Here is a 27,929-nt window from a genome sequence, read left to right as displayed (position 1 = left end):
CAGGTGATTCACCTGAAGGTGAAGAGAGACTATTTTGTGAGTAGCTTTCCAGTCTTCAGCTACCACAATGGTGTCCTGGGGCAAGAAATGCCTTTCATCTCGCATGACTGTCACTATGAAGGCTACATAGAAGGAGTCCCAGGTTCTTTTGTTTCTCTCAACACCTGTTCGGGCCTCAGGGGCATCCTGATTAGGGAGGGAAAACCCTATGGCATTGAGCCCATGGACACTTCAAAACGGTTTGAACATGTGCTGTACACCATGGCACACCAAGCTCGAGTCTCCTGTAATGTCACTTCCAAAGGCAGCCAAGTGGTGTCCGCCAGCCGGCAACGAGGGAGCAGGAAGCCTCGCAGTCTACAGGCACCGTCCTCCTTTTGGTCACACACCAAGTACGTGGAGATGTTTGTCGTGGTCAACCACCGGCGGTTCCAAATGTGGGGCAGTAACGTCAATGAGACAGTCCAGAGAGTAATGGACATCACCGCTCTGGCCAACATCTTCACTAGGGGAATAAACACAGAGGTGGTGTTGGCTGGAATGGAGATCTGGACCGAGGGGGACCTCATAGAAGTCCCAGCAGACTTGCGAGTTACACTCAGGAATTTCAATAGCTGGAGACAGGAGAAGCTGTTCCATCGTGTGGAGCACGATGTTGCCCACATGATCGTTGGACATCATCCTGAAGGGGATGCGGGGCAGGCATTTCTCAATGGTGCCTGTTCAGGAGGCTTTGCAACAGCCGTTGAATCCTTCCATCATGAAGATGTCCTCCTGTTTGCAGCGCTCATGGTCCATGAGCTCGGGCACAACTTGGGTATTCAGCACGACCACTCAGCCTGCATTTGTAAAGATAAACACTTTTGCCTCATGCATGAAAATATCACTAAGGAAAGTGGCTTCAGCAACTGCAGCTCTGACTACTTCTACAAGTTCCTCCGGGAGCATAAAGGGGCGTGCCTATTTAACAAGCCTCGGCCCAAAGGTCGCCTGCGTAGGCAAGCCACGTGTGGAAATGGTGTGTTGGAGGAAAATGAACAGTGTGATTGTGGACCTGACTGTGGTAATAACCTTTGCTGTGACCAAACATGTCAGCTGAAGCCAAAAGCAAAGTGTAGTCATGGACCCTGCTGTAATGATACATGTGATTTTGCAGAACAGGGACGGTTGTGTCGTTCTGCTTTGGGAGAGTGTGACCTTCCAGAGTATTGTGATGGTATCTCTGACAGATGCCCCACTAACACATACAAGCAAGATGGTACATCTTGTCAAAGAGTTCACTATTGTGTTCAGGGTCAGTGTAAGACTCTCGATTTTCAATGTATAAGTGTTTTTGGGTACCCTGCAAGGTCTGCCCCAGAAGACTGTTACATTTCCATGAACACTAAAGGGGATCGGTTTGGAAACTGTGGCCTTCCCACTTCAGATAGCCAACAATATGTTAAGTGCACAGATGAAAACATATATTGTGGGAAAGTTATATGTACAAATGTTAAAAATATGCCATATATCAAACCCATGCATACAATGGTCCAGGTCCCTTATAGAGATGACTGGTGTTGGAGCATGGATGCTTATAATGTTACCGATATCCCTGATGATGGTTATGTGGAAATTGGCACTCTTTGTGCCCCAGAAAAAATTTGTATTAATTTCTCCTGTGTTGATTATGCTGTGCTCAACTATGACTGTGAACCAAAAGAAATGTGTAATGGGAGAGGAGTTTGCAACAATTTAAAGCACTGCCATTGTGAGGCTGGCTATGCCCCACCTAACTGCAAAACTATAGGAACTGGGGGTAGTGTGGACAGTGGCTCTCCTGCTGTAGTAAAGGGACCTGAAACCCCTACCACTCTTGAAAAACGTGAGGATGGTTTCTTAGACCAAATTATCATATCAGCTTTGGTATTTGCCTTCCTAATATTATTAGTCCTAATTATTTGTGTCATTATCATTTGTAAACGTGCAAGAGGAGCTCCTCCAGAGCCCACAGAAAAGGGTCCAGAAGAGGCTGCAGTAAAGCCCCCAGAAGCAGAGCCTGAAATGGCAGCTCCAGAAGAGGTAGTGGAAGAGGAAAGGCAAGAAGAGGAAGAAGAGGAAGAGGAAGAAGAAGAAGAGGAAGAAGAAGAGGAGGAAGAATCCGAGCCATAAGAGAAGTAGTGGGAGAAAGAAGCCAAATATGTCAGACATCTCAAGCACTGAATGGGAATGAGAGGCTCAGGGAAGTAAAGATGAAGTGGGAATGATAGCTCCAGTGTCTCTGACTAGAAATACAATCTATAAAAATATACTAATGTAGGGGGAGTGTAATTCACCACTCACTTTTTTTTTCACTCATTTTAGTATGTAAGGTTTTATTTATTTAATATATTAAATATTCTACTACTTTTTACTTTTCCACATTTCATTTGAACTCTTCACATGCATCTGTATACAACATCAGTATCTTTGTCTCGGGCCAATTTTTCCATTCACCAGAAACTCCTTTAGTACATACCATCTTTCATCTAAGCTGTTTGACATATACTACCATATTTACCTGCATTTATTACTTTCACTATATAAGTAACTAGTACCTATTATGAGGACAGCTGTTTATGTGATCATTTAAATTTGCCTTATAAATGTATATTCATGAAATGAGCATTTAAATCCAAAAATAAATAAAACCCTATTCTGATTATTTATCTCTTCAGATTCCACTTGGCATAGTTATTAAGTCCATTTTGTTCTAGGACTCTGTGGGATATACCATACCTGGGAAACCAGAAAAGCCTGATTGTCCCAAGGTCAAGGGGCAAGTGTTAAAATCATACTCCTAAAAAAAATAAATAAATAAAATAAAATCATACTCCTTTTCAAATCTGGCAGATGTTTAACATGATGCATGTATACCCAACTTATTACTTCCCAGTATTCCAAAAACCTTCCTATAGCCATACTCCCTTTTCACCCACAAAGTTTCAATTATTTTTCTTTAGAGCAGCTTTCATAGCCTTTCCTCTTTAATCATCTTCATGGGATGAATTTCAAACCTCCAAATATCTTGTGTCTGATGAATATCACCTAGACTTAGAAAACTGTATTTATGCTAATTTTATAAGAGTATAGAGACCCTAACCTCCCACAGTGCTAAGTACGTGTATAAAACTAAATTTTTATCTTCTATTTTTTTAATGTATTGAAATTATTAACTTGTTCACTGACATCAGAAGGAATCTCTCCAATTACAGGTTAACAGTGCTTAGAGGTGGTAGATACTTCTCTGTGAAGAAGCACAAAGCAAGTATAACATTAATGTTATTTTGTGGCAAGAATTGTGATAAATACTTTGCATTCATTGTTTCCACTTCATCTTCCCAAATTCCCTATGAAACCTCCATGTTGTTCATGAGGAAGCAAAGAAAATTTGCTCTAGAACTGGTAAGTGGTGGAACCTGCATCTCTCCTCAGGTATGGCTCAATCACTATTCTCCACTTCCTCATGGGCCTTTTCTTATGGTAAAAAGTGATGAGGAAGGCACTCAACAGATCCCTAATTGACCTCTACTATGAATTCCCAAATTGCATAAAAATTATCGATGAAAATGTCTTTTCTCCTATTATATCTTAACATCATGGAATGGCAGGTTGTCATCTTACTCAGTGCTTGGATTCAGCATATTATAAATGCTTAATAAAAGTCTATTATGAATAATTAACTGGAGATAACCTTAAAATATAGATAAGGCCAAATTCATTTCCTTGGCTGAATGCCTCTTGCTACTCCTTAGCACAACAAAAATCTTACTTAGTGTAATACTGAGGCAGACCAATTTTTAAAATCAGATTTATTCATTTTAGAAGGAGGGGAGGGGTGGAGGGGGAGGGAACTCTAGGCAGACTTTTTGCTGAGCTTGGAGCCCAACAGTGGGCTCTATCCCAGGATCCTGAGATCATGACCTGAATTGAAACCAAGAGTTGGATGCTTAGCTGACTGCACCAATCCCAGGCACTGGGATTGCTAAACATTTAGAAATTATCAAGTAATAAAAAGTTTATAACATCTTGAATTCCAAACATAAAATAAAATAAAAATGTTGAATTCTAGCAAATGAACGTTGAACCACATTAGGATAGACTATGGTAAAGGAAGAGGCTAGTTTTAATGTGGGCAGGAAAAAGCAGATGTAACTTAGGTTGTGAAATCTCCACGTTTGAGGGTCAGTTTCTTTTCTTTTCTTTTCTTTTTTTTTTTTTAAATTTTTATTTATTTATGATAGTCACAGAGAGAGAGAGAGAGGCAGAGACACAGGCAGAGGGAGAAGCAGGCTCCATGCACCGGGAGCCCGACGTGGGATTCGATCCCGTGTCTCCAGGATTGCGCCCTGGGCCAAAGGCAGGCGCCAAACCGCTGTGCCACCCAGGGATTCCCCTTGAGGGTCAGTTTCTTGTAAAGTTTGGGTGACAACAGTTCTACGTTGCATGTGACTGCCTCTAGAAAGTATGCTTTTCCAACTGATTCCTCTCCATATTACATTTGGGGGATTTTGATGAAAGCTTGCATGTTTCAAACATCTGAGTCAGCAGTCACCAGCTACTTGCTCCCCTAAAACTTACTGCTATCTTTTACCTGGGCAGTTATTATCCTTTTTGTGCTGCCTTAGGCCAGAAGCTACCCAGGCCCTTCCCTTAGTTCCTCAAACCATAGTCATGTCCAGGCTCTACATTTTTATCCAGATTTGAGGGGGAGAGGGGGGGACAAAGGGAAATTACAATGTGAAAAAGAAAAATATTTGAATGCTACAGATATGTATTAATGCTCCTGAAGTCCAGGCATCATGCCCTGCTGGTGGACTTGGATAAGCTGTCTCTTCCTCAGACCTGACCCAACACCCTCTCTTGTTCCTGTAGGACTGCTTGTGAGAATATCCTTGTTGTCTGGAATCAGACTCCACCACATTCTCTGGGGCCCAGTGAGAGGGGAAAGAAATAAAAAAAGTAATTTACTGACAACCCAGATCATGTCATCATAACCTCACATTAATATAATTACCCCCACAATAAAGACAAAGCATGAAATTAGTCTGACAAAAATTTAGCTTTTTGTATGTTCAAACTTCATTTTTAAGCTTATTTTTAAATTTTTAAAAAATATTTTATTTATTCATGAGAGACACAGAGAGAAAGAGAGGCAGAGACACAGGCAGAGGGAGAAGCAGGCTCCATGCAGGGAGCCCAATGCGGGACCTGACCCCAGGACTCCAGGATCATGCTCTGGGCCAAAGGCAGGTGCTAAACCACTGAGCCACCCAGGGATCCCCTATTTTTAAATTTTGAATTATAATTGACATATAACATCACATGAGTTTCAGGTATACAACATAATTACTCGTATTTGCAAATATGGTAAAATGGTTGCCATGGTTAAGTCTAGTTAACATCTATCACCACACAGTTATAGTTTCTTTCTTTCTTTCTTTTTTTTTTTTTTAAAGATTTTATTTACTTATTCATGAGATACAGAGAGAGAGAGAGAGAGGCAGAGACACAGGCAGAGGGAGAAGCAGGCTCCATGCAGGGAGCTCGACGCGGGACTCCATCCCGGGTCTCCAGGATCATGCTCTGGGCTGAAGGTAGGCGCTAAATCGCTGAGCCACCCAGGGATCCCCCAGTTTTTTTTCTTACGATAAGAACTTTTAAGTTCTACTAGAACTTTTAAGTTCTACTCTCTCAGTAATTTTCAAATACATAATACAGTATTAATTAGTCATCATGTTGTTTATTGTATCTCCAGGACTTATTTATTCTATAACTGAAAGTCTCTATTTTTTGGCTACCTTCACCATTTCATCAACCCTCTCATCCCCTGCCTCTAGCAACTTATTTGTTCTCTGTATCTATTTTTGCTTTTTGCTTGTTTTTAGATTCCACATACAATTGAGATGATATAGTATTGGTATTTCTCTAGTGACTTATTTTACTTAGAATTCTCTCAGGGTGCCTGGGTGTCTCAGTCAGTTAATTATCTACCTTCTGTTCAGGTAGTGAACCTGGGGTCCTAGGATCAAGCCCCACGTTGGGCTCCCTGCTCAGCAGACAGTCTGCTTCTCCCTCTCCCTCTGCCCCTGCCCCTCTCCCTGCTCATGTTCTCACTTGCTCATTTGCTCTCTCTCAGATGAATAAATTAAAAACCTTTAAAAAATATTTAAAAAAGAATTCTCTTAAAGTCCATCCATGTTGTTATAAATGGCAAGATTTCCTTCTTTTTTATTGCTGAATAATGTTGAATATATACATTGTATACAATATTCCTTTATATATAGTAGATATATATCATTAGATTTTATATGTATACATACATATAAAAATATATAATATACATAAAATATATAATATATAAATATACATATAAAATAAATACATATATGTATATTATATGTACCTATATATCTCACATATTCTTTTCCATTCATCCAATGATAAACATCTAGTTGCTTCCATGTTTTTGTTATTGTAAACAATGCTGCAATGAATATGGAGGTGCAGATATCTTTTCAATTTAGTGCTTGTTTCCTTTGGATAGCCAGTAGTGGAATTACTAAATCATATCATGGTTCTATTTTGAATTTCTTAAGGGACCTCCATACTGTTTTTCATAGTGGCTGCACCAATTTACATTTCCCCCAACAGTGCAAAAGGGTTCCCTTTTTGTCCACATCCTAGCCACCACTTGTTATTTCAATTTTTTTTAAAGATTTATTTATTTATTCATGAGAGACACAGAGAAAAGCAGGGACAGAGACAGAGGGCTCCCTGTAGGAGCCTGATGTGGGACTCGATCCCAGAACTCCGGGATCATACCCTGAGCTGAAGGCAGATGTTTAACCGCTGAGCCACCTAGGTGTCCTGATTTTGAGTCTTTTTGATAACCATTCTAACAGGTGTAAGATGATATCTCACTGCAGCTTTGATTTGCATTTCCCTGATGATTAGTAACACTGAGCTCCTTTTTACGGACCTCTTGGCCATCTTGTATGTTTTCTTTGGAAGAATATATATACAGATGCTCTGCCAATTTTTTTTTCTGCCAATTTTTTAATTGGATTGTTTTATTGCTATTTAGTTGCTGGAGTTCTTTTTTATATTTTAGATATTAATCCCTTATTAAATATACAATTTGCAAATATTTTCTTCCATCCAGTAGCTGCCTTTTCATTTTGTTGATGGTTACCTTTGCTGTGGAAGCTCTTATTTTTTATTTTAGATTTCTTTGTATATTTTTATGTATTTTAGATTTTTTTTAAATTCAAGTTAGTTAACATATAGTGTATTAGATTCAGGGGTAGGATTTAGTGATTCATTACTTGCATACAACATTCAGTGCTCATTCCATCAACTGCCCTCGTCAATGCCCATCACCCATTTACTCAATGTTCCTACCCACTTCCCCTCCAACAACTCTTTAGTCCCTATTGCTTTTTTAAAAACAAGATTTTATTTATTTACTTACTTGAGAGAGCAAGTGAGAGATAGCACAAGCAGGGGAGGAGGAGGAGAAAAGGGAGAGGGAGAAGCAGACTCCTTGCAGACTCCATCCAGGACCCTGTGATCTTGACCTGAGCTGAAGGCAGATGCTTAACCAACTGAGCCACCCAGGCATCCAGTTTGTTCCCTATTAAGAGTCTCTGATGGTTTGCCTCTTTCTCTGTTTTTATTTTACCTTATTTTTCCTTCCCTTCCCCTTTGTTCATCAGTTTTGTTTCTTGAATTCCACATATCAGTGAAATCATATGGTATTTGTCTTTCTCTGGCTGACTTATTTTACTTAGCACAATATCCTCTCTTTCCATCCATGTTGTTGCAAATGGCAAGATTTTACTCTTTTTGATGTCTGAGTAATATTCCTTATATATGTATGTATATATACATACACACACACACACACACACACACTCACACACCCCACATCTTCATCCATTCATCAGTTGATGGACATGTGGGCTCTTTCCGTATTTTGGCTATTGTGGACAATGTTGCTTATAAACATTGGGGTATCCCTTCGAGTCACTATTTTGTATCCTTTGGATAAATACTTAGTAGTGCCATTGCTGGGTCATAGAGTAGCTCAATTTTTAACTTTTTGAGGAACCTCCAAACTGTTATCTAGACTGGTGGTACCAGTTTGCCTTCCCACCAGCAGTATAAGAGGGTTCCCCTTTTTGACATCCTCATCAACATTTGTTGTTTCCTGAGTTGTTAATTTGAGCCATTCTGACTGGTGGGAGGTGTTATCTCACTATGGTTTTGATTTGTATTTCCCTGGTGATTCTTAGTCTGCCAGGTCTACCAGTTACCTCTTCTTATATAATTTCCTGATAAATTTTTCCCCACCAAATATGTATTCAGGAGATTAAGTATTACAAAGAGGAAAACAGTTTTTTTAAAAGATTTTATTTATTTATTTATTTATTCATTCATTCATTCACTCATTCATTCATTCATGAGAGACACACACACAGAGAGGCAGAGACATAGGCAAAAGTAGAAGCAAGCTCCCTGTGGGGAGCCTGATGAGGGACTCAATCCCAGGACTCCCAGATCATGACCTGAGCCGAAAGTCAGTGCTCAACCACTGAGCCATCCAGGAGTCCCTGAGACGGTTTAATCTAGTTAAATTTAGGTGAAATCTTTGTAAAGCATAAACTAGGTCTTCATTTCAGAGATAGATTCTAAATAAGAATTTCTGTGGTTTATAACTTGTGGAGATGGAGAGGGATAAGATTGTGGGATAAGCAGGAAATCCCCTATAATGGCCTAATTTGCTAATATGCTATGTAATAAAGGAAAATAATGGTAACCTGGAATGATATTTATTGCACATTTTGTGCTGAGCAGAAGTCTAAAAGTTTTACGTACTAGTAATCCTCAAGATAACCGTGCAAGATATTTTTGATGTATTCAGTTTATGGTTGAAAAAGACTGATGCAAAATGAGTGGGAGATATCAGAAAGGGAGACAGAACATGAGAAACTCCTAACTCTGGGAAACGAACTAGGGGTGGTGGAAGGGGAGGTGGGCGGGGGGTGGGGGTGACTGGGTGATGGGCATTGAGGGGGGCACTTGATGGGATGAGCACTGGGTGTAATTCTGTATGTTGGCAAATTGAACACCAATAAAAAATAAATTAAAAAAAAGAAATCTGCAAAAAAAAAGAAAGAAAAGAAAAAGACTGATGCTCATAGGATAAAAATAAGTGATGCAGACTCACAGTTAAGAAAGATGAGTAGATAGCAATCTGACAACAAAATGAAATAAAAGGCATCTGAATAGGCAAAGAAGTCAAACTCTCACTCTTTGCAGATGACCTGAAACTCTATATGGAAAACCCAAAGGACTCTACCTCAAAATTGCTAAAACTCATACAGGAATTTAGCAAAATGACAGGATACAAAAATCAATGCACAGAAATCAGGAAATGATTTCAAATGTTAGTGACATTAAAACAACAAATGTTAGCGAGTATGTGGGGGAAAGGGGAGCCTTCTTTTTTTTTTTTGTACTAGAATTTTATTTTTTTTAAATAAATTTTTTATTGGTGTTCAATTTACCAACATACAGAATAACACCCAGTGCTCATCCCGTCAAGTGCCCCCCTCAGTGCCTGTCACCCATTCACCCCAACCCCCCGCCCTCCTCCCCTTCCACCATCCCTAGGGTTAGGAGTCTTTATGTTCTGTCTCCTTTTCTGATATTTCTGACACATTTCTTCTCCCTTCCCTTATATTCCCTTTCACTATTTTTTATATTAAGGGGAGCCTTCTTATGCTGTTGGTGGGAATGCAAGCTGGTACAGTCACTCCAGATAACAATATGGAGGTTTTTCAAGAAGTTAAAGATAGAGCGACCCTATGACCCAGCAATTGCACTACTGGATATTTACCCCAAAGATACTGATGTAGTGAAATGAAGGGACACCTGCACACCAATGTTCATAGCAGTAATGTCCATAATGACCAAACTGTGGATGGAGCCAAGATTTCCTTTGACAGATGAATGGATAAAGAAGATGTGGTATGTACATACAAGGTAATGTAATTCAGCCACCAGAAAGGATAAATACCTACCATTTACATCAGTGTGGATGGAAGAGTATTATGATTAAGTGAAATAAGTCATTTGGAGAAAGACAAATGGTTTTGCTCATATGCAGAATATAAGAAATAGTGAAAGGGACCATAGGGAAGGATGGGAACCTGAATGGGGAAAAAATCAGAGAGGAAGACAAACTATAAGAGATTCTTAACTCTGGGAAACTAACTGGGGGTTGGTGAAGGGGAGGTGAGTGGGGGATAGGGTAACTAAGTGACAGGCATTTAGGAGGGCACATGATGTGATGAGCACTGAGTGTTATATGCAACTGATGAGTTATTGAAAACTGCATCTGAAACTAATGATGTACTATACGTTGGCAAGTTGAATTTAAATAAAAAAATAAATTACATTTCTATATACTAACAATGAGACAGAATAGAAATTAAGGAATCAGTCCCATTTACAACTCCACCAAATACCAAAAGATACCTAGGAATAAACCTAACTAAAGAGATAAGGATCTGTACTCTGAAGACTATAAAGCACTCGTGAAAAAAGTTGAGGAAGGCACAAAGAAGTAGAAAAACATTACATGCTCATGGATTGAAAGAACAAATATTGTTAAAATATCTATGCTTCCCAGAGCAATCTATACATTCAACGCAAATCCTATCAAAATAACACCAGCATTTTTCAGAGAGCTAGAACAAATAATCCTAATATTTGTATGGAACCAGAAAAGTCCCCATATAGCCTAAGGAACATTTAAAAAGAAAACCAAATCTGGGATGCCTGGGTGGCTCAGTGGCTGGGCATCTGCCTTCAGCTCACAAAGTGATCCTGGAGTCTTAGGATCGAGTCCTGTATTGGGCTTCCTGCAAGGAGCCTGCTTCTCCCTCTGCCTATATCTCTGCCTCTCTCTCTCTGTGTCTCTCATGAATAAATAAATTAAATCTTAAAAAGAAAAAGGAAAAGAAAACCAAAGCTGGTAATCTCACAATTCTGGACTTCAAGCTGTATTACACTGCTGTAATCATCGAGACAGTATTGTACCTGCACAAAAACAGACACACAGGGAGATGGCAAAGATGGAGGAAGAGTAGGGGTCCTCAACTCACCTGGTCCCACCAACTTACCTAGGTAACTTTCAAATCATCCTGAACATCTACGAATTCGACCTGAGATTGATTGATTGATTGATTGATTTTTAAATTTTTATTTATTTATGATAGTCACACAGAGAGAGAGGCAGAGACATAAGCAGAGGGAGAAGCAGGCTCCATGCACCGGGAGCCCGATGTGGGATTCAATCCTGGGTCTCCAGGATCGCGCCCTGGGCCAAAGGCAGGCGCCAAACTGCTGCGCCACCCAGGGATCCCTCGACCTGAGACTTAGTGAGAACAGCTGGAACGCTACAGAGAGAAGGGTTTTTGCCTTTAGCAAGGTATTAAAGCGGAAAAAGGTAAAATAAAAAAGAATCAAGTGGGGGAGCGGCACCGCAAGGAGCCAGGCTAAAGCCAGGGCAGTGAAAACCTCCAAACCGGAAAGCCCAGCACCAGAGAAATGGGAACTTTAAAAATCCGCACCACATTCTTCCCAGACGGAAAAGTGCTTAGAGAAATCGGGGAGAATTGCAGGAGGGGCAGTGAAGCCTCCAGTTTACCGGAGTCACTAATAGAGGAAGTGTGCCCTGAGGAAAGTGCACCACAAACCGTGGACTGATCTTGATAAAGGGCTGGAGCACGCAGCTTGGGGAGTATTTGGGAGAAGCCAGTCAGTTAGGCGGGCCAGCTCTGGACGGAAGTGTCTGTGCCCTGCTGCCTTTGGGTGCTGCATACCCCGGGAGCGCGATTCCAGCAGCACAGGGCCCCGATCCCAGGGCACTGAGTGGACAAAGCCCACAATCCTGCAATCCCCCAGGACAGGCAGAAGTGGGAAGGGCACAGGACAGCAAGGACTCTCCTTCCGTTGGGTGCCCCCAAGCTGTGCAGATTAGCGCACCCGCAGAAGGAGCCTCTAGGCTAGTGCAGGCTGGGAGACTGCATTAGTTACTGTGGGGAGAGGGCGGGGGTGGGGTGGGGGGAGACTCCAGAGCTGGAGCCCTGGCCTCCGCCATTGTTGTTGTTCCTCCTTGTGCCTGGGAGAGGCGAGGCCACCAGGGAACAAAAGCCTCACAGGATAAAGCTCAAACTGAGCCCCACACCTGACAGGAGGCAGAGCAGCTCCACCCACTACAGACACCTGAGAATCAGCACAACAGACCTCTCCTCCAAAGACCAGCTGGAAGAACAGAAGAGCAAGTTCTTGACCAAGCAGTGCTGGAAAGCTCCAGGGGAAGTAAAGGGATTTATAGTATACAGAAGTAGAGGGTACCTCTCCTTCCCACCCCTTTTCCAGTACAACTCGTTTTTATATCAGACTAAAAATTTCCAGTATTTTTTTCTCTTTTCCGACCTTAACTATGATATTTTACCACCTCTTCATTTTTAAGTTTCTTCCTTTTTGAGTTTTATATTTCTACAATTACATGTCTTATATATATTTTTCACTTCTAGATTCCTTTCAACATACTCAATTTAATTTTGGGAGATACACGAGATATGTTTTTTTTTGGTTTTGTGTTTTTTTGTTTTCTCTGCCTCATTTTGTCTACAATGGCAGAAGTTAATACCTTCTAAAACATGACCAGCATGCAACCAGAACCAACTGGTTTACCATGCTGGTTCATTCTGTGAGATTATATTCTCTCTTCATTCCCATTCTGCCCCCTCCTTTTATCTCATTTATGTTTTGGTGGTCAATGTGGGGCTTTCTGCAAGTATTGCTGATTTATATAAATGTAGGACTGAGCATCTTCTAACATACAGAACTTTATATTCAGAAACAAGAGGATCACCCTCTAGGACCCCTCAGACTACATTCTCCCTCTACTACAACTTCTTCACCACCACCATCTCCCAGTCCCATCCCCCCTTTTTCTTCTTCTCTTTTTTTTTTTCATCTTAACTTTTGCTTTTTTTCTCTTCCTCTTTTCTTTTTTCTTTCTCTTTTTCTTCTTCTTTGGGATTCTTAGCCTTTTATTTTTTACTACTTTGTTTTAAAATTTATGTTTCACTTTAGTGGTCCTTTTGTTTTATTTTGTTCTGATCTTTGTTTATTTTCTGGTCTCTGACCTTGTCAGAATCATCTAGGGTGAAATTTACTTAGGTTGTGGTTGCTATTCTTGATTCAGCCTGCTCATACAGCCACTCTGCACTGAGCAAAATGACTAGAAGGAAGAATCCATCACGAAAGAAAGAATCAGAAATAGTACTCTCTGCCACAGAGTTACAGAATATGGATTACAATTCGATGTTAAAAAGCCAATTCAGAAGCACAATTATAAAGCTACTGGTGGCTCTGGAAAAAAAAGCAGAAAGGATTCAAGAGACTTTATGACTGCAGAATTTAGATCTAACCAAGCTATAATTAAAAATCAATTAAATGAGATGCAATCCAAACTGGAGGTCCTAACGATGAGGGTTAATGAGGTGGAAGAAAGAGTGAGCAACATAGAAGACAAGTTGATGGCAAGGAAGGAAGCTGAGGAAAAAAAAGAAAAACACTTAAAAGGCCATGAGGAAAGGTTAAGGGAAGTAAACGATAGCCTCAGAAGGAAGAATCTACGTATAATTGGGGTTCCAGAAAGCGCCAAGAGGGAGAGAGGGCCAGAAAGCATATTTGAACAAATAATAGCTGAGAAGTTCCCTAATTTGGGGGAGGGAAACAGGCATTCAGATCCAGGAGATAGAGAGGATCCCCCAAATCAATAGAAACCATTCAACACCTCAACATTTAATAGTGAAACTTGCAAATTCCAAAGATAAAGAGAAAATCCTTAAAGCAGTGAGAGACAAGAGATTCTTAATTATATGGGGAGAAATATTAGATTAACAGCAGACCTCTCCACAGAGACCTGGAAGGCCAGAAAGTGCTGGCAGGATATAATCTGGGTACTAAATGAGAAGAACATGCAGCAAAGATTACTATATCCAGCAAGGCTCTCATTCAGAATAGAAGGAAAGATAAAGAGCTCCCAAGATAGGCAGAAACTGAAAGAATATGTGACCACCAAACCAGCTCTGCAAGAAATATTAAGGGGACCCTGTAAAAGAAAGAAGGAGCCCAAAGAGATAATCCACAAAAACAGGGACTGTATAGATATTATGATGACATTAAATTCATATGTTTCAATAGTTACTCTGAATGTGAATGGGCTAAATGATCCCATCAAGGGACATAGGGTTTTGGACTGGATAAAAAAGCAAGACCCATATATTTGCTGTCTACAAGAGACTCATTTTAGACCTAAGGACATCTTCAGCCTGAAAAGGAAAGGTTTGAGAACTATTTACCATTCAAATGGTCCTAAAAAGAAAGCTGGGGTAGCAATCCTCATATCAGATAGATTAAAGTTTATCCCAAAGACTGTAGTAAGAGAGGAAGAGGGATAGTATATCATACTTAAGGGTCTATCCAGCAAGAAGAACTTACAATCATGATTATTTATGCCCCTATTGTGGGAGCTATCAAGTATATCAATCAATTAATAACCAAAGTAAACACATACTTAGAAAATAATACACTAATAATAGAAGACTTAAACACAGCACTTTCTGTAAATGACAGATCTTCTAAGCACAACATCACCAAAGAAACAAGGGCCTTAAATAATACACTGGACCAGATGGATTTCACAGATATATATATATATATATATATATATATATATATATATATATACAGAACTTTCCATCTGAATGCACCTGAATGCACATTCTTCTCAAGTGCACATGGAAATTTCCCAGAAGAGACCACATACTGGGTAACAAATCAGGTCTCAACCGATATCAAAAGATTGGGATTGTCCCCTGCATATTAGCAGACCACAATGCTTTGAAACGAGAACTCAATCACAAGAAATTTGGAAGAAACTCAAACACATGGAGGTTAAAGACCACCCTACTAAAAGATGAATGGGTCAACCAGGAAATTAGATAAGAATCAACAAGATTCATGGAAACTAATGAAAATGAAGACACAATTGTTCAAAATCTTTGGGATACAGCAAAAGCAGTCCTAAGAAGGAAATACATTGCAATACAAGGATCCCTCAAAAAATTGGAAAAACTCAAATGCACAAGTTAACCTTGTACCTAAAGAACTGGAGAAAGAACAGCATATAAAACCTACACCAAGCAGAAGAAGAGAGATAATAAAGATTTGACCAGAACTCAATGAAATAGAGAACAGAAGAACTGTAGAACAGATCAACAAAACCAGGAGTTCGTTCTTTGAAATAATTAATAAGATAGATAAACCATTAGCCAGTCTTATTAAAAAGACTCAAATTAATAAAATCATGAATGAAAGAGGAGAGATCACAACCAATACAAAGGAAATACAAATGATTTTAAAAACGTATTATGAGCAGCTATACACCAATAAATTAGGCAGTCTAGAAGAAATGGATGCATTTCTGGAAAACCACAAAGTACCAAAACTGGAACTGGAAGAAATAGAAAACCTGAACAGGCCAATAACCAGAGAGGAAATTGGAGCAGTCATCAAAAACCTCCAAGACACAAAAGTATAGAGCCAGATGGCTTCCCTGGGGAATTCTATCAAACATTTAAAGAAGAAACCATACCTATTCTACTAAAGCTTTTCCAAAGGATAGAAAGGAACAGAATACTTCCAAACTCCTTTTATGAGGCCAGCATCACCTTAATTCCAAATCCAGACAAAGACCCCACCAAAAAGGAAAATTATAGACCAATATCCCTGATGAACACAGATGCAAAAACTCTCAACAAGATACTAGCCAATAGGGATCCCTGGGTGGCGCAGAGGTTTGGTGCCTGCCTTTGGCCCAGGGCGCGATCCTGGAGACCCAGGATCGAATCCCATGTTGGGCTCCTGGTGCATGGAGCCTGCTTCTCCCTCTGCCTGTGTCTCTGCCTCTCTCTCTCTCTCTCTGTGTGACTATCATAAATAAATTTTTAAAAAAAAGATACTAGCCAATAGGATCCAACAGTACATTAGGAATATTATTCACCATGACCAAGTGGGATTTATCCCCAGGAAGCAAGGGTGGTTCAACATTCCTAAAACAATCAACGTAATAGATCACATCAACAAGAGAAAAAACAAGAACCATATGATCCCCTCAATAAATACAGAGAAAGCATTTGAGAAAATGCGGCATCCATTTCTGATGAAAACTCTTCAAAGTGTAGGGATAGAGGGAACATTCCTCGACATCTTAAAAGCCATCTATGAAAAGCCCACAGCAAATATAATTCTCAATGTGGAAAAACTGAGAGCCTTTCCCCTAAGATCCGGAATATGACAGGAATGTTCACTCTCACCACTGCTATTCAATATAGTACTAGAAGTCCTAGCCTCAGCAATCAGACAACAAAAAGAAATAAAAGGCATTCGAATTAGCAAAGGACAAGTCAAACTCTCCCTCTTCACAGATGACATGATACTGTATATAGAAAACCCAAAAGACTCCACCCCAAGATTGCTAGAACTCATACAGCAATTTGACAATGTGGCAGGATACAAAATCAATGCCCAGAAACCAGTGGCATTTCTATACACTAACAATGAGATTGAAGCAAGAGAAATTAAGGAGTCCATTCCATTTACAATTGCACCCAAAAGCATAAGATACCTAGGAATAAACCTAATCAAAGGTAAAGGATCTATACCCTAAAAACTACAGAACACTTCTGAAAGAAATGGAGGAAGACACAAAGACATGGAAAAATATTCCATGCTCATGGATTGGCAGAATTAATATTGTGAAAATGTCAATGTTACCCAGGGAAATTTGCACGTTTAATGCAATCCCTATCAAAATACCATGGACTTTCTTCAGAGAGTTGGAACAAATTATTTTAAGATTTGTGTGGAATCAAAAAAGACCCCGAATAGCCAGGGGAATTTTAAAAAAGAAAACCATAGCTGGGGGCATCACAATGCCAGATTTCAGGTTGTACTACAAAGCTGTGGTCATCAAGACAGTGTGGTACTGGCACAAAAACAGACACATAGATCAGTGGAACAGAATAGGGAACCCAGAAGTGGACCCTCAACTTTATGGTCAACTAATATTCGACAAAGCAGGAAAGACTATCCACTGGAAGAAAGACAGTCTCTTCAATAAATGGTGCTGGGAAAATTGGACATCCACATGCAGAAGAATGAAACTAGACCGCTCTCTTGCACCAGACACAAAGATAAACTCAAAATGGATGAAAGATCTTAATGTGAGACAAGATTCCATCAAAATCCTAGAGGAGAACACAGGCAACACCCTTTTTGAACTCAGCCACAGTAACTTCTTGCAAGATTCATCCATGAAGGCAAAGGAAACAAAAGCAAAAATGAACTATTGGGACTTCATCAAGATAAGAAGCTTTTGCACAGCAAAGGATACAGTCAACAAAACTAAAAGACAACCTACAGAATGGGAGAAGAGATTTGCAAATGACGTATCAGATAAAGGCCTAGTTTCCAAGATCTATAAAGAACTTATGAAACTCAACATCAAGGAAACAAACAATCCAATCATGAAATGGGCAAAAGACATGAACAGAAATCTCATAGAGGAAGACATAGACATGGCCAACATGCACATGAGGAAATGCTCTGCATCACTTGCCATCAGGGAAATACAAATCAAAACCACAATGAGATACCACCTCACACCAGTGAGAATGGGGAACATTGACAAGGCAGGAAACCACAAATGTTGGAGAGGATGCAGAGAAAAGGGAACCCTCTTACACTGTTGGTGGGAATGTGAACTGGTGCAGCCACTCTGGAAAACTGTGTGGAGGTTCCTCAAAGAGTTAAAAATAGACCTGCCCTATGACCCAGCAATTGCACTGTTGGGATTTATCCCAAAGATTCAGATGCAATGAAATGCCAGAACACCTGCACCCTGATGTTTCTAGCAGCAATGTCCACAATGGCCAAACTGTGGAAGGAGCCTCGGTGTCCATCGAAAGATGAATGGATAAAGAAGATGTGGTATATGTATACAATGGAATATTACTCAGCCATTAGAAACAACAAATACCCATTATTTGCTTCTACGTGGATGGAACTGGAGGGTATTCTGCTGAGTGAAATAAGTCAATCGGAGAGGGACAAACATTATATGTTCTCATTCATTTGGGGAATATAAAAAATAGTGAAAGGGAATAGAAGGGAAGGGAGAAGAAATAGGTAGGAAATATCAGAAAGGGAGACAGAACATAAAGACTCCTAACTCTGGGAAATGAACTAGGGGTGGTGGAAGGGGAGGTGGGCGGGGGGTGAGGGTGACTGGGTGACAGGCACTGAGGGGGACACTTGACGGGATGAGCATTGGGTGTTATTCTATATGTTGGCAAATTGAACACCAATAAAAAATAAATTTATTAAAAAAAGAGTAAAATCTTGCCATTTGCAACAATATGGATGGAAGTTGAGGGTATTGTGCTAAGCACAATAAGTCAGCCAGAGAAAGACAAATACCATATGATTTCACTGATAGGTGGAATTCAATAAACAAAACTGATGAACAGGAGGAGGGGCAAGATGGCGGAAGAGTAGGGTCTCCAAATCACCTGTCCCCACCAAATTACCTAGATAACCTTCAAATTATCCTGACAATCTACGAATTCGGCCTGAGAGTTAAAGAGAGAACAGCTGGAATGCTACAGTGAGAAGAGTTCGCGCTTCTATCAAGGTAGGAAGATGGGGGAAAAAGAAATAAAGAAACAAAAGGCATCCAAGGGGGAGGGGCCCCACAAGGAGGCGGGCTAAGGCTGGGGCGAGTGTCCCTAGGACAGGAGAGACCCGACCTGGAGAAGCAGGAGCTTCACCAATCTTCCTGGGCGGAAAGGCCTCGCAGGGAGTTGGAGCAGGACCCCAGGAGGGCGGGGGTGCTCTCGGGTGCCCTGGGACACTAACAGACACCTGCGCGCCCAGGAGAGTGCGCCGAGCTCCCTGAAGGGCTGCAGCGTGCACGGCGGGACCCGGGAGCAGCTCGGAGGGGCTCGGGCGGCGGCTCTGCGGAAAAGCTGCGCAGCCTGGAGCAGCTTCGAGGGGCTCGGGCAGAGGAAGAGGCTCCATGCGGAGGGGGCTGCCGGCTCTGGGAGCGGCTCAGAGGGGCTCGGGCGGTGGCTCCACGGAGGGGGCTGTGCCCCCGGGAGCGCGAATCCAACAGCACAGACCCGGGAGCACAGGGCGCCTGGACACAGCCCAGGATATGGCCTCCCCTCAGGACAGGCAGAGGCCGTGAGGGCCCAGGACAGCAAGGACGCTCCTGCCCCGAGCTGAGCAGATCAGCGGCCCCACCCCAGAACATCCAGGCCCCTGCAGATGGAGAGCTCCGGAGTTACTGCGGGAGCTGACTCCAGGGCTCCAGAGCTGGCCGCCGCCACTGCGGTTGTTCCTCTTGGGGCCTCACGGGTTAAACAACCCCCACTGAGCCCTGCACCATGCAGGGGGCAGAGCAGCTCCCCCAAGTGCTAACACCTGAAAATCAGCACAACAGGCCCCTCCCCCAGAAGACCAGCTAGACGGACAAGTTCCAGGGGAAGTCAAGGGACTTAAAGTATACAGAATCAGAAGATACTCCCCCGTGTTTTTTTTTTTTTTTTGCTTTTTGATTTGTTTGTTTCCCCCACCCCCCCTTTACCCTTTCTTTTTCTTCTTTTTTTCTTCCTTTTTTCTTTTTCTCTTTTCTTTCCTTCTTTCTCTCCTCTCTTTTTCTCCTTTTCCCAATACAACTTGTTTTTGGCCACTCTGCACTGAGCAAAATGACTAGAAGGAAAACCTCACCTCAAAAGAAAGAATCAGAAACAGTCCTCTCTCCCACAGAGTTACAAAATCTGGATTACAATTCAATGTCAGAAAGCCAATTCAGAAGCACTATTATACAGCTACTGGTGGCTCTAGAAAAAAGCATAAAGGACTCAAGAGACTTCATGACTGCAGAATTTAGATCCAATCAGGCAGAAATTAAAAATCAATTGAATGAGATGCAATCCAAACTAGAAGTCCTAATGACGAGGGTTAACGAGGTGGAAGAACGAGTGAGTGACATAGAAGACAAGTTGATGGCAAAGAGGGAAACTGAGGAAAAAAGAGACAAACAATTAAAAGACCATGAAGATAAAGGAAAATAAACGACAGCCTGAGGAAGAAAAACCTACGTTTAATTGGGGTTCCCGAGCAAATCATAGCTGAAAACTTTCCTAATCTGGGAAGGGAAACAGGCATTCAGATCCAGGAAATAGAGAGATCCCCCCCTAAAATCAATAAAATCCGTTCAACACCTCGACATTTAATAGTGAAGCTTGCAAATTCCAAAGATAAAGAGAAGATCCTTAAAGCAGCAGGAGACAAGAAATCCCTGACTTTTATGGGGAGGAGTATTAGGGCAACAGCAGATCTCTCCACAGAGACCTGGCAGGCCAGAAAGGGCTGGCAGGATATATTCAGGGTCCTAAATGAGAAGAACATGCAACCAAGAATACTTTATCCAGCAAGGCTCTCATTCAAAATGGAAGGAGAGATAAAGAGCTTCCAAGACAGGCAGGAACTGAAAGAATATGTGACCTCCAAACCAGCTCTGCAAGAAATTTTAAGGGGGACTCTTAAAATTCCCCTTTAAGAAGAAGTCCAGTGAAACAATCCACAAAAACAAGGACTGAATAGATATTATGATGACACTAAACTCATACCTTTCAATAGTAACTCTGAACGCGAACGGGCTTAATGACCCCATCAAAAGGCGCAGGGTTTCAGACTGGATAAAAAAGCAGGACCCATCTATTTGCTGTCTACAAGAGACTCATTTTAGACAAAAGGACACCTACAGCCTGAAAATAAAAGGTTGGAGAACCATTTACCATTCAAATGGTCCTCAAAAGAAAGCAGGGTTAGCCATCCTTATATCAGATAAACTAAAATTTACCCCGAAGACTGTAGTGAGAGATGAAGAGGGACACTATATCATACTTAAAGGATCTATCCAACAAGAGGACTTAACAACCCTCAATATATATGCCCCGAATGTGGGAGCTGCCAAATATATAAATCAATTAATAACCAAAGTGAAGAAATACTTAGATAATAATACACTTATACTTGGTGACTTCAATCTAGCTCTTTCTATACTCGATAGGTCTTCTAAGCACAACATCTCCAAAGAAACGAGAGCTTTAAATGATACACTGGACCAGATGGATTTCACAGATATCTACAGAACTTTACATCCAAACTCAACTGAATACACATTCTTCTCAAGTGCACATAGAACTTTCTCCAGAATACACCACATACTGGGTCACAAATTGGGTCTGAACTGATACCAAAAGATTGGGATCGTCCCCTACATATTCTCAGACCATAATGCCTTGAAATTAGAACTAAATCACAACAAGAAGTTTGGAAGGACCTCAAACACGTGGAGGTTAAGGACCATCCTGCTAAAAGATGAAAGGGTCAACCAGGAAATTAAGGAAGAATTAAAAAGATTCATGGAAACTAATGAGAATGAAGATACAACCGTTCAAAATCTTTGGGATGCAGCAAAAGCAGTCCTAAGGGGGAAATACATTGCAATACAAGCATCCGTTCAAAAACTGGAAAGAACTCAAATACAAAAGCTCACCTAACACATAAAGGAGCTAGAGAAAAAACAGCAAATAGATCCTACACCCAGCAGAAGAAGAGAGTTAATAAAGATTCGAGCAGAACTCAATGAAATCGAGACCAGAAGAACTGTGGAACAGATCAAGAAAACCAGGAGTTGGTTCTTTGAAAGAATTAATAGGATAGATAAACCATTAGCCAGCCTTATTAAAAAGAAGAGAGAGAAGACTCAAATTAATAAAATCATGAATGAGAAAGGAGAGATCACTACCAACACCAAGGAAATACAAACGATTTTAAAAACATATTATGAACAGCTATACACCAATAAATTAGGCACTGAGTGAAGTAAGTCAATTGGAGAAGGACAAACATTATATGTTCTCATTCATTTGGGGAATATAATAGTGAAAGGGAATATAAGGGAAGGGAGAAGAAATGAGTGGGAAATATCAGAAAGGGAGACAGAACATAAAGACTCTTAACTCTGGGAAACGAACTAGCGGTGGTGGAAGGGGAGGAGGGCGGGGGGTGGGAGTGAATGGGTGATGGGCACTGAGGGGGGCACTTGACGGGATGAGCACTGGGTGTTATTCTGTATGTTGGCAAATTGAACACCAATAAAAATAAATTTATTATTAAAAAAATAAAAAGTGAAAAACATTAAAAATAAGGCTAAATCTCTCTTCATCACTTCTTCCCAGTCCTCCCTATTGTACATGATTATTATCAGTTTTGTCTAGTTTGAGGCAGATGGGATTGTTTTATGTACAAAGTATATGTATAACATAATGTCATGCTTTTAAAGACTCATTCTGTTTTGGAGATGGGTCCATATTACATATAAGCTCTTCAAAGGTAGTGCTCTGGTAGAATCTTGGGCATTATAAATGTTTACTGTATCTGATGCAATTCAATTAAAGCAGCATCAAGGTATCTGGGCAAAGACATTGTCACTTCTGCAAAGGATTTCACGCCTGGCTAATTCACTGAGCCTCTGTGATGGGTCAAATATTCCTGATGATATAGTAAGAACTTTGCTGTACTCTCCTTCAATTAAAAAAAAAACTTTTTGGAGGGCATCCTGGGTAGCTCAGCAGTTTAGCGCTGCCTTCAGCCCAGGGTGTGATCCTGGAGACCCGGGGTTCAAGTCCCACATCAGGTTCCCTGCATGGAACCTGCTTCTCCCTCTGCCTGTGTCTCTGCCTCTCTCTCTCTGTTTCTCTCATGAATAAACAAAATCTTTAAAAAGACTTTTTGGAAAAAACATTCATGGGAAAGGGGAAATCCTGATCCTGGGAAAGTTCTCAAAGGGAAACTTTGAAGAAGTATCAATATTTTGTACTTGCATCACACTTCTTACTTTGCAAAGCATTTCTAGAAATGCTGTTGAATAATCAAAAAAATTCATATAGATATTGTTATTTCCGCTTTACAAACAAGAAGCTGATTCTCAATAGATTAAATGACAAAAATAACAATTTGCAAATAACCAAGTTGGGACTTGAATTCAGGTTTTCTAGTTTAGAAAAAAAAAACAAAAATAAAAACAAAAACTTTTTGAATAAGGCTGCATGTCATAGTCCATGGAAAAAACTATTTGCCATAGGATGTACCATTCTATTTTTTAATGGCTAGGTGACAAATTTAAATATGAGAACGGAAGGGAGATTTGCAGAAAGTGGCAGCAGACTTCCGTTTTTCAAAATTTCTTCAAACCACTCCACAGAAGACAGACAAAGCACCAGGATGGTAAAATCAAAACCTACAAACAACAACAAAAAGGTGATAAGGCATCTCACAAACTCCAAAGCATGCATAGATAAAGACAAATTACTGATAACTTTAAGAGCCAAGCGGTATTAGTATCTGTCAGAGATAAATTAGAGAAGAGTAATAAGATGCTGACTGGACCCCAGAACAGGAGAAATCCTAACTATCAAACAGATACTCTAGCAGCATAGGAAACCAATTCGCCAAAACAAAAAACAAAACAACTGAAATTAGAAAGGGTTTCTGACACTTCAGTTTTGGGGAGAGTGCAAGAGGTCAACTGTAAAGTGTGAAGGTACCAGAGAAGTCCAGGGACTACGAGTTTTTAAAATTAAACTTCCATGACAAAGTCTTATGTTGGGGAGAATCTGCTGGAAGTTATTCAAATTGACTAGGACAAAAAGGCAAAAAAGAAAGAGATTTGAAGTGTAAAAACCTTCAGTATTTCAGTAATTAAAATGTTATTTGCGGGATCCCTGGGTGGCGCAGCGGTTTGGCGCCTGCCTTTGGCCCAGGGGGCGATCCCGGAGACCTGCGATCGAATCCCACGTCGGGCTCCCGGTGCATGGAGCCTGCTTATCCCTCTGCCTGTGTCTCTGCCTCTCTCTCTCTCTCTCTCTGTGTGACTATCATAAATAAATAAAAATTAAAAAAATGTTATTTGCCATTAGATTTCGGTGTCTTTACCATGTTTATGTAGTATCTTCATATTCTCATGAAATTTTAAAAAATTGGAATAGCTGGTGAATTTTAACAATTTTTGGCATGTATTCTTATGTTCACTTTTTTTATCCTTTAAGTTTTGTAATGAATTATGATGATGCATTTCTTAATGCCAAACTCATGCTTATGTTTCTGGCATAAAATCTTTTTGAACATGGCATTTTCCTTCAATACACAAGATTTGTATTATTTTGCCTTTTTTATGATACTCATACTCATTTTGGTTTTGTTTCTTATTTTTCTGGTAGCATAACTATGAAATCATTCCAAGACCAATGTCATGACGATGTCTTTCTTCTAGAAGGCTTACAGTTTCAGGTCTTACATTTAAGTGTTTAATTCATTTTGAGTTGATTTTTGTGTATAATATAAAATAAGAGTCCAATTTCATTCTTTTGCATGTAGATGTCTAGTTTTCCCAACATCATTTGATGAGGAGACTATTCTTTCCCAATTGTGTATTCTTGGCACCCTTGTTGAAGATCATTTGGCCACATCAGTGTCAATTCCTGTTTCATTTGTCTGTGTATCTGCCTTAATGCCAGTATCATATTGTTTTGGATACTGTAGCTTTGTAATACATTTTGGAGTCAGGAAATGTGATGCCTCCAAGTTTGTTGTTCTTTTTAAATATATATATATATATATGAGAGAGAGAGAGAGAGAGAGAGAGAGAAGCAGAGACACAGGCAGAGGGAGAAGCAGACTCCATGCAAGGAGCCTGATGCGGGACTTGATCCTGGGACTCCAGTATCACGCCCTGGGCTGAAGGCAGGTGCTAAACCACTGAGCCACCCAGGGATCCCCTGTTGTTCTTTTTCAATACTGATTTGGTGCCATCCCTCTTAGTATTGCTTTTGTTACATCTCATGTTTCGATGTGCTGTATTTTCATTTGTCTTGAGGTATTTTCTAATTCCATTTTTTAAAAGATTTTATTTATGAGAGAGAGAGAGAGAGAGAGAGAGAGACAGGCAGAGGGAGAAGCAGACTCCCTGTGGGGAGCCTGATGTGGGACTTGATCCCAGAACCCTGGGATCAAGACCTGAGCCAAAGACCAATGTTCAACCACTGAGCCATTCAGGTTCCTCACTAATTTCATTTTTTAAGAGGGGAGAGGGGCAGAGGAAGTGGAAGAGAGAGAATCTTAAGCAGTCTCCATGCCTAGTGCAGAGCCTGACAAGGGCTTGATCTCAGAACCCTGAGATCACAGCCTGAGCCGAAACCAAGAGTTGGTTGCTTAACCAATGGAGCCACCTACGTGCCCCTCAACTGTTTAAATTTAAAGTAACTACTGATAGTGTAGGATTTAATATTGCCATTTTGTGTTTTCTGTTAGTCCTGCAGTTCTTTGGTCTGCCTTTTCCTTTCTTCTGTCTTCCTTTCTGTTTTGTTGAATTTTTTGGTATTGATATGTTGTAATTCCTTTCTTTTTTCTTTTGTAATTTCTACTGGTATTTTTTGTGGTTACCTTGGGGCTTACATAAAATATAGTTAGAAGAGTCTATTTAAAGCTTATAACAACTTAAACTTAATCACATAAAGAACTCAACATTTTAACTTCTTCCCTCCCCCTACTTTGTTATTGCCATTGAATTAGCATCTATTCATATTGTATCTTTTAATATATTTTTAGTTACTTTTAATACTTTATTCCTTCAACTTTTATACTAGAATTAAAAATTACTTACTCATCACCATTACAGTGATACAGTATTCTGTATTTATCTATATATTTGCCTTTACCAATGAGTTTCATATATTTTTTTAAAGATTTTATTTATTTTTTCATGACAGACACACAGAGAGAGGCAGAGACATAGGCAGAGGGAGAAGCACTCCTCTCCAGGAGGCTGATGCAGGATCTGATCCCACCGGGACACACCCTGAGCCAAAGGCAGACTTTCAACCACTGAGCCACTCAGGCATCAGGAATTTCATAGTATGCTATTGTGTTACTTTTTAACATCCTTTCAACCTGAAGAACTCCCTTTACCATTTCTTTTTAAGGCAGTTCTAGTAGTGATGAACTCCCTCAGCTTTTGTTTGGGAAACTCTTTATCTCTCCATTTTTGAGGGATAATTTTGCCAGGTAAAGTAGTCGTGGTTGGCAGGATTTTTTTCAGTTTGAATATATCATGCAACTCCCTTTCAGCCTACCAAGTCTGAAACACACACACACACACACACACACACACACACACACACACACACACCACTGAGAGTCATAAATGTTCCCATGTATATGAGAAATCACTTTTCTCTTGCTTCTTTCAAACTCCTCTTTGTCTTTGATTTTTGACAATTTAATTATAACATATCTCAGTGTGGCTATCTTTGGACTACTGTTTGGTGTTCTCTAGTTTTCATCAATCTGTATGTACATTTCCTTCTCCAGAATTGTAACATTTTCAGCTTCTATTACTTTGAATAAGCTTTTTGATCACTTTTTAATCCCCTGTCCTCCTTCTGGGACTCCTATAATGTGTATATTGATCTTCTTTATGGTATCTGCTAAGTCCCTTAAGATTTCATTTTCATTTGTTTTCTTTTTTGCTCCTCTGACTGAATTATTTCCAAGGATCTGTCTTTGAGTTCACTGATCCTTTCTTCTGCTTGATCTGGTCTGATACTGAACCCTTCTCGTCAATTTTTTAGTTCAGTTATTGTGTTCTTCAGCTCCATTTCTATTTAAAAAAAATATATGTATATATATTCTACTGCCATGTTGAAATTATCACTTTGTTCATGCATTATTCTCTTGACCTTAGTGAGCATTTCTATTATGGTTATTTTGAATTCTCCATTAAGTAAATCATAAATCTCCATTTCACTAGGGTTTATTTCTGGTGATTTATCTTACGCCTTTATTTGATACTTATCTGCCTGATTCTTTATTTTCCTTGACTCTCTCTGTTGGTGTTTGTGTTTTAAACAAGGCACGCACCTCCCTCAGTCATCATGGACTGGCCTCATACAGAAGACATCCACCGATCAGTCTGGCCAGAGATTCTGGGCATCTCTACAAACTCTTTACTTCCCCCAGGAACAGCAGAAAGCTGTGTTTTTGTCTTTTTGCTCTGTGCTAAGCCATAAGGAGGAGCTATGGCATTCCATCAGTCCAAACCACAATCTCTGTTCTTTGTCAGGTGGCTACATTGCATTAAATTCTCAAGGTTCCAAGTCTATAAGACTGATGCCAGTTTTAGAACAACCATGGAAAAGTTGGGACATATGATATATAAATTATTTCCCTCCTCAAGGAGAAGCCGAGCTGGGATTTTTCATCTTCTCACTCTGTGATGAGCAGGGGGTAGATACTATGATGTCTATCAGTCCAAACTGCCATCTCTGTTCTCTCCCAGGGAAGCCAGACTGTGCAAGTCCCATCAGAGCTCCAATATTTTCATGACAAAAGCTGGTCCTCTGGAGAGCCCTCTCAGAAAATGTAGGTACTGGAAATGCAAATCAACCCCCTTCTTTCCTGTGGAAGAAGCTGGGAGCTGGGGTGTGTTTGTCTCTTTCTGATTATATAGCACTATTCCAGGGATAGGGATCCTGGCAAGAAGGTGTCCCCAATGTCCCTATAAGCTTTGGTGAGTCTGGTTGCATGTTCACTTGGGGTACAGGAGACTTTCAATTAGTATCTTGATTTCT

At 40.3% G+C, this 27,929-nt stretch overlaps 1 protein-coding gene across 9 annotated transcripts in view; it reads right to left on the bottom strand.

The window, feature by feature from the left end:
* The window catches only part of TMEM116 (transmembrane protein 116), a 166,167-nt gene that overhangs the window by 32,878 nt on the left and 105,360 nt on the right, over positions 1-27,929 (bottom strand). Inside the window, exon 12 of one of the 9 annotated variants that reach the window (XM_041728550.1) lies at positions 642-839. The exons of 6 other annotated variants lie outside the window; for them this stretch is intronic. In XM_041728550.1, coding sequence (XP_041584484.1) covers positions 835-839 — 5 coding nt within the window. In that variant the 3' untranslated portion in view covers positions 642-834. Of the gene's footprint in view, positions 1-641; positions 840-23,135; positions 23,543-27,929 lie in introns of those variants that run through there. 2 more of the 9 variants (XM_041728546.1, XM_041728548.1) reach the window with 2 other exon arrangements.

Source organism: Vulpes lagopus, chromosome 14, assembly GCF_018345385.1.
Source record: "Vulpes lagopus strain Blue_001 chromosome 14, ASM1834538v1, whole genome shotgun sequence".
Lineage (NCBI taxonomy): Eukaryota > Metazoa > Chordata > Mammalia > Carnivora > Canidae > Vulpes > Vulpes lagopus.
Note: the sequence above shows the minus strand (reverse complement) of the source record. Positions and strands in the feature narration are given on the sequence as shown.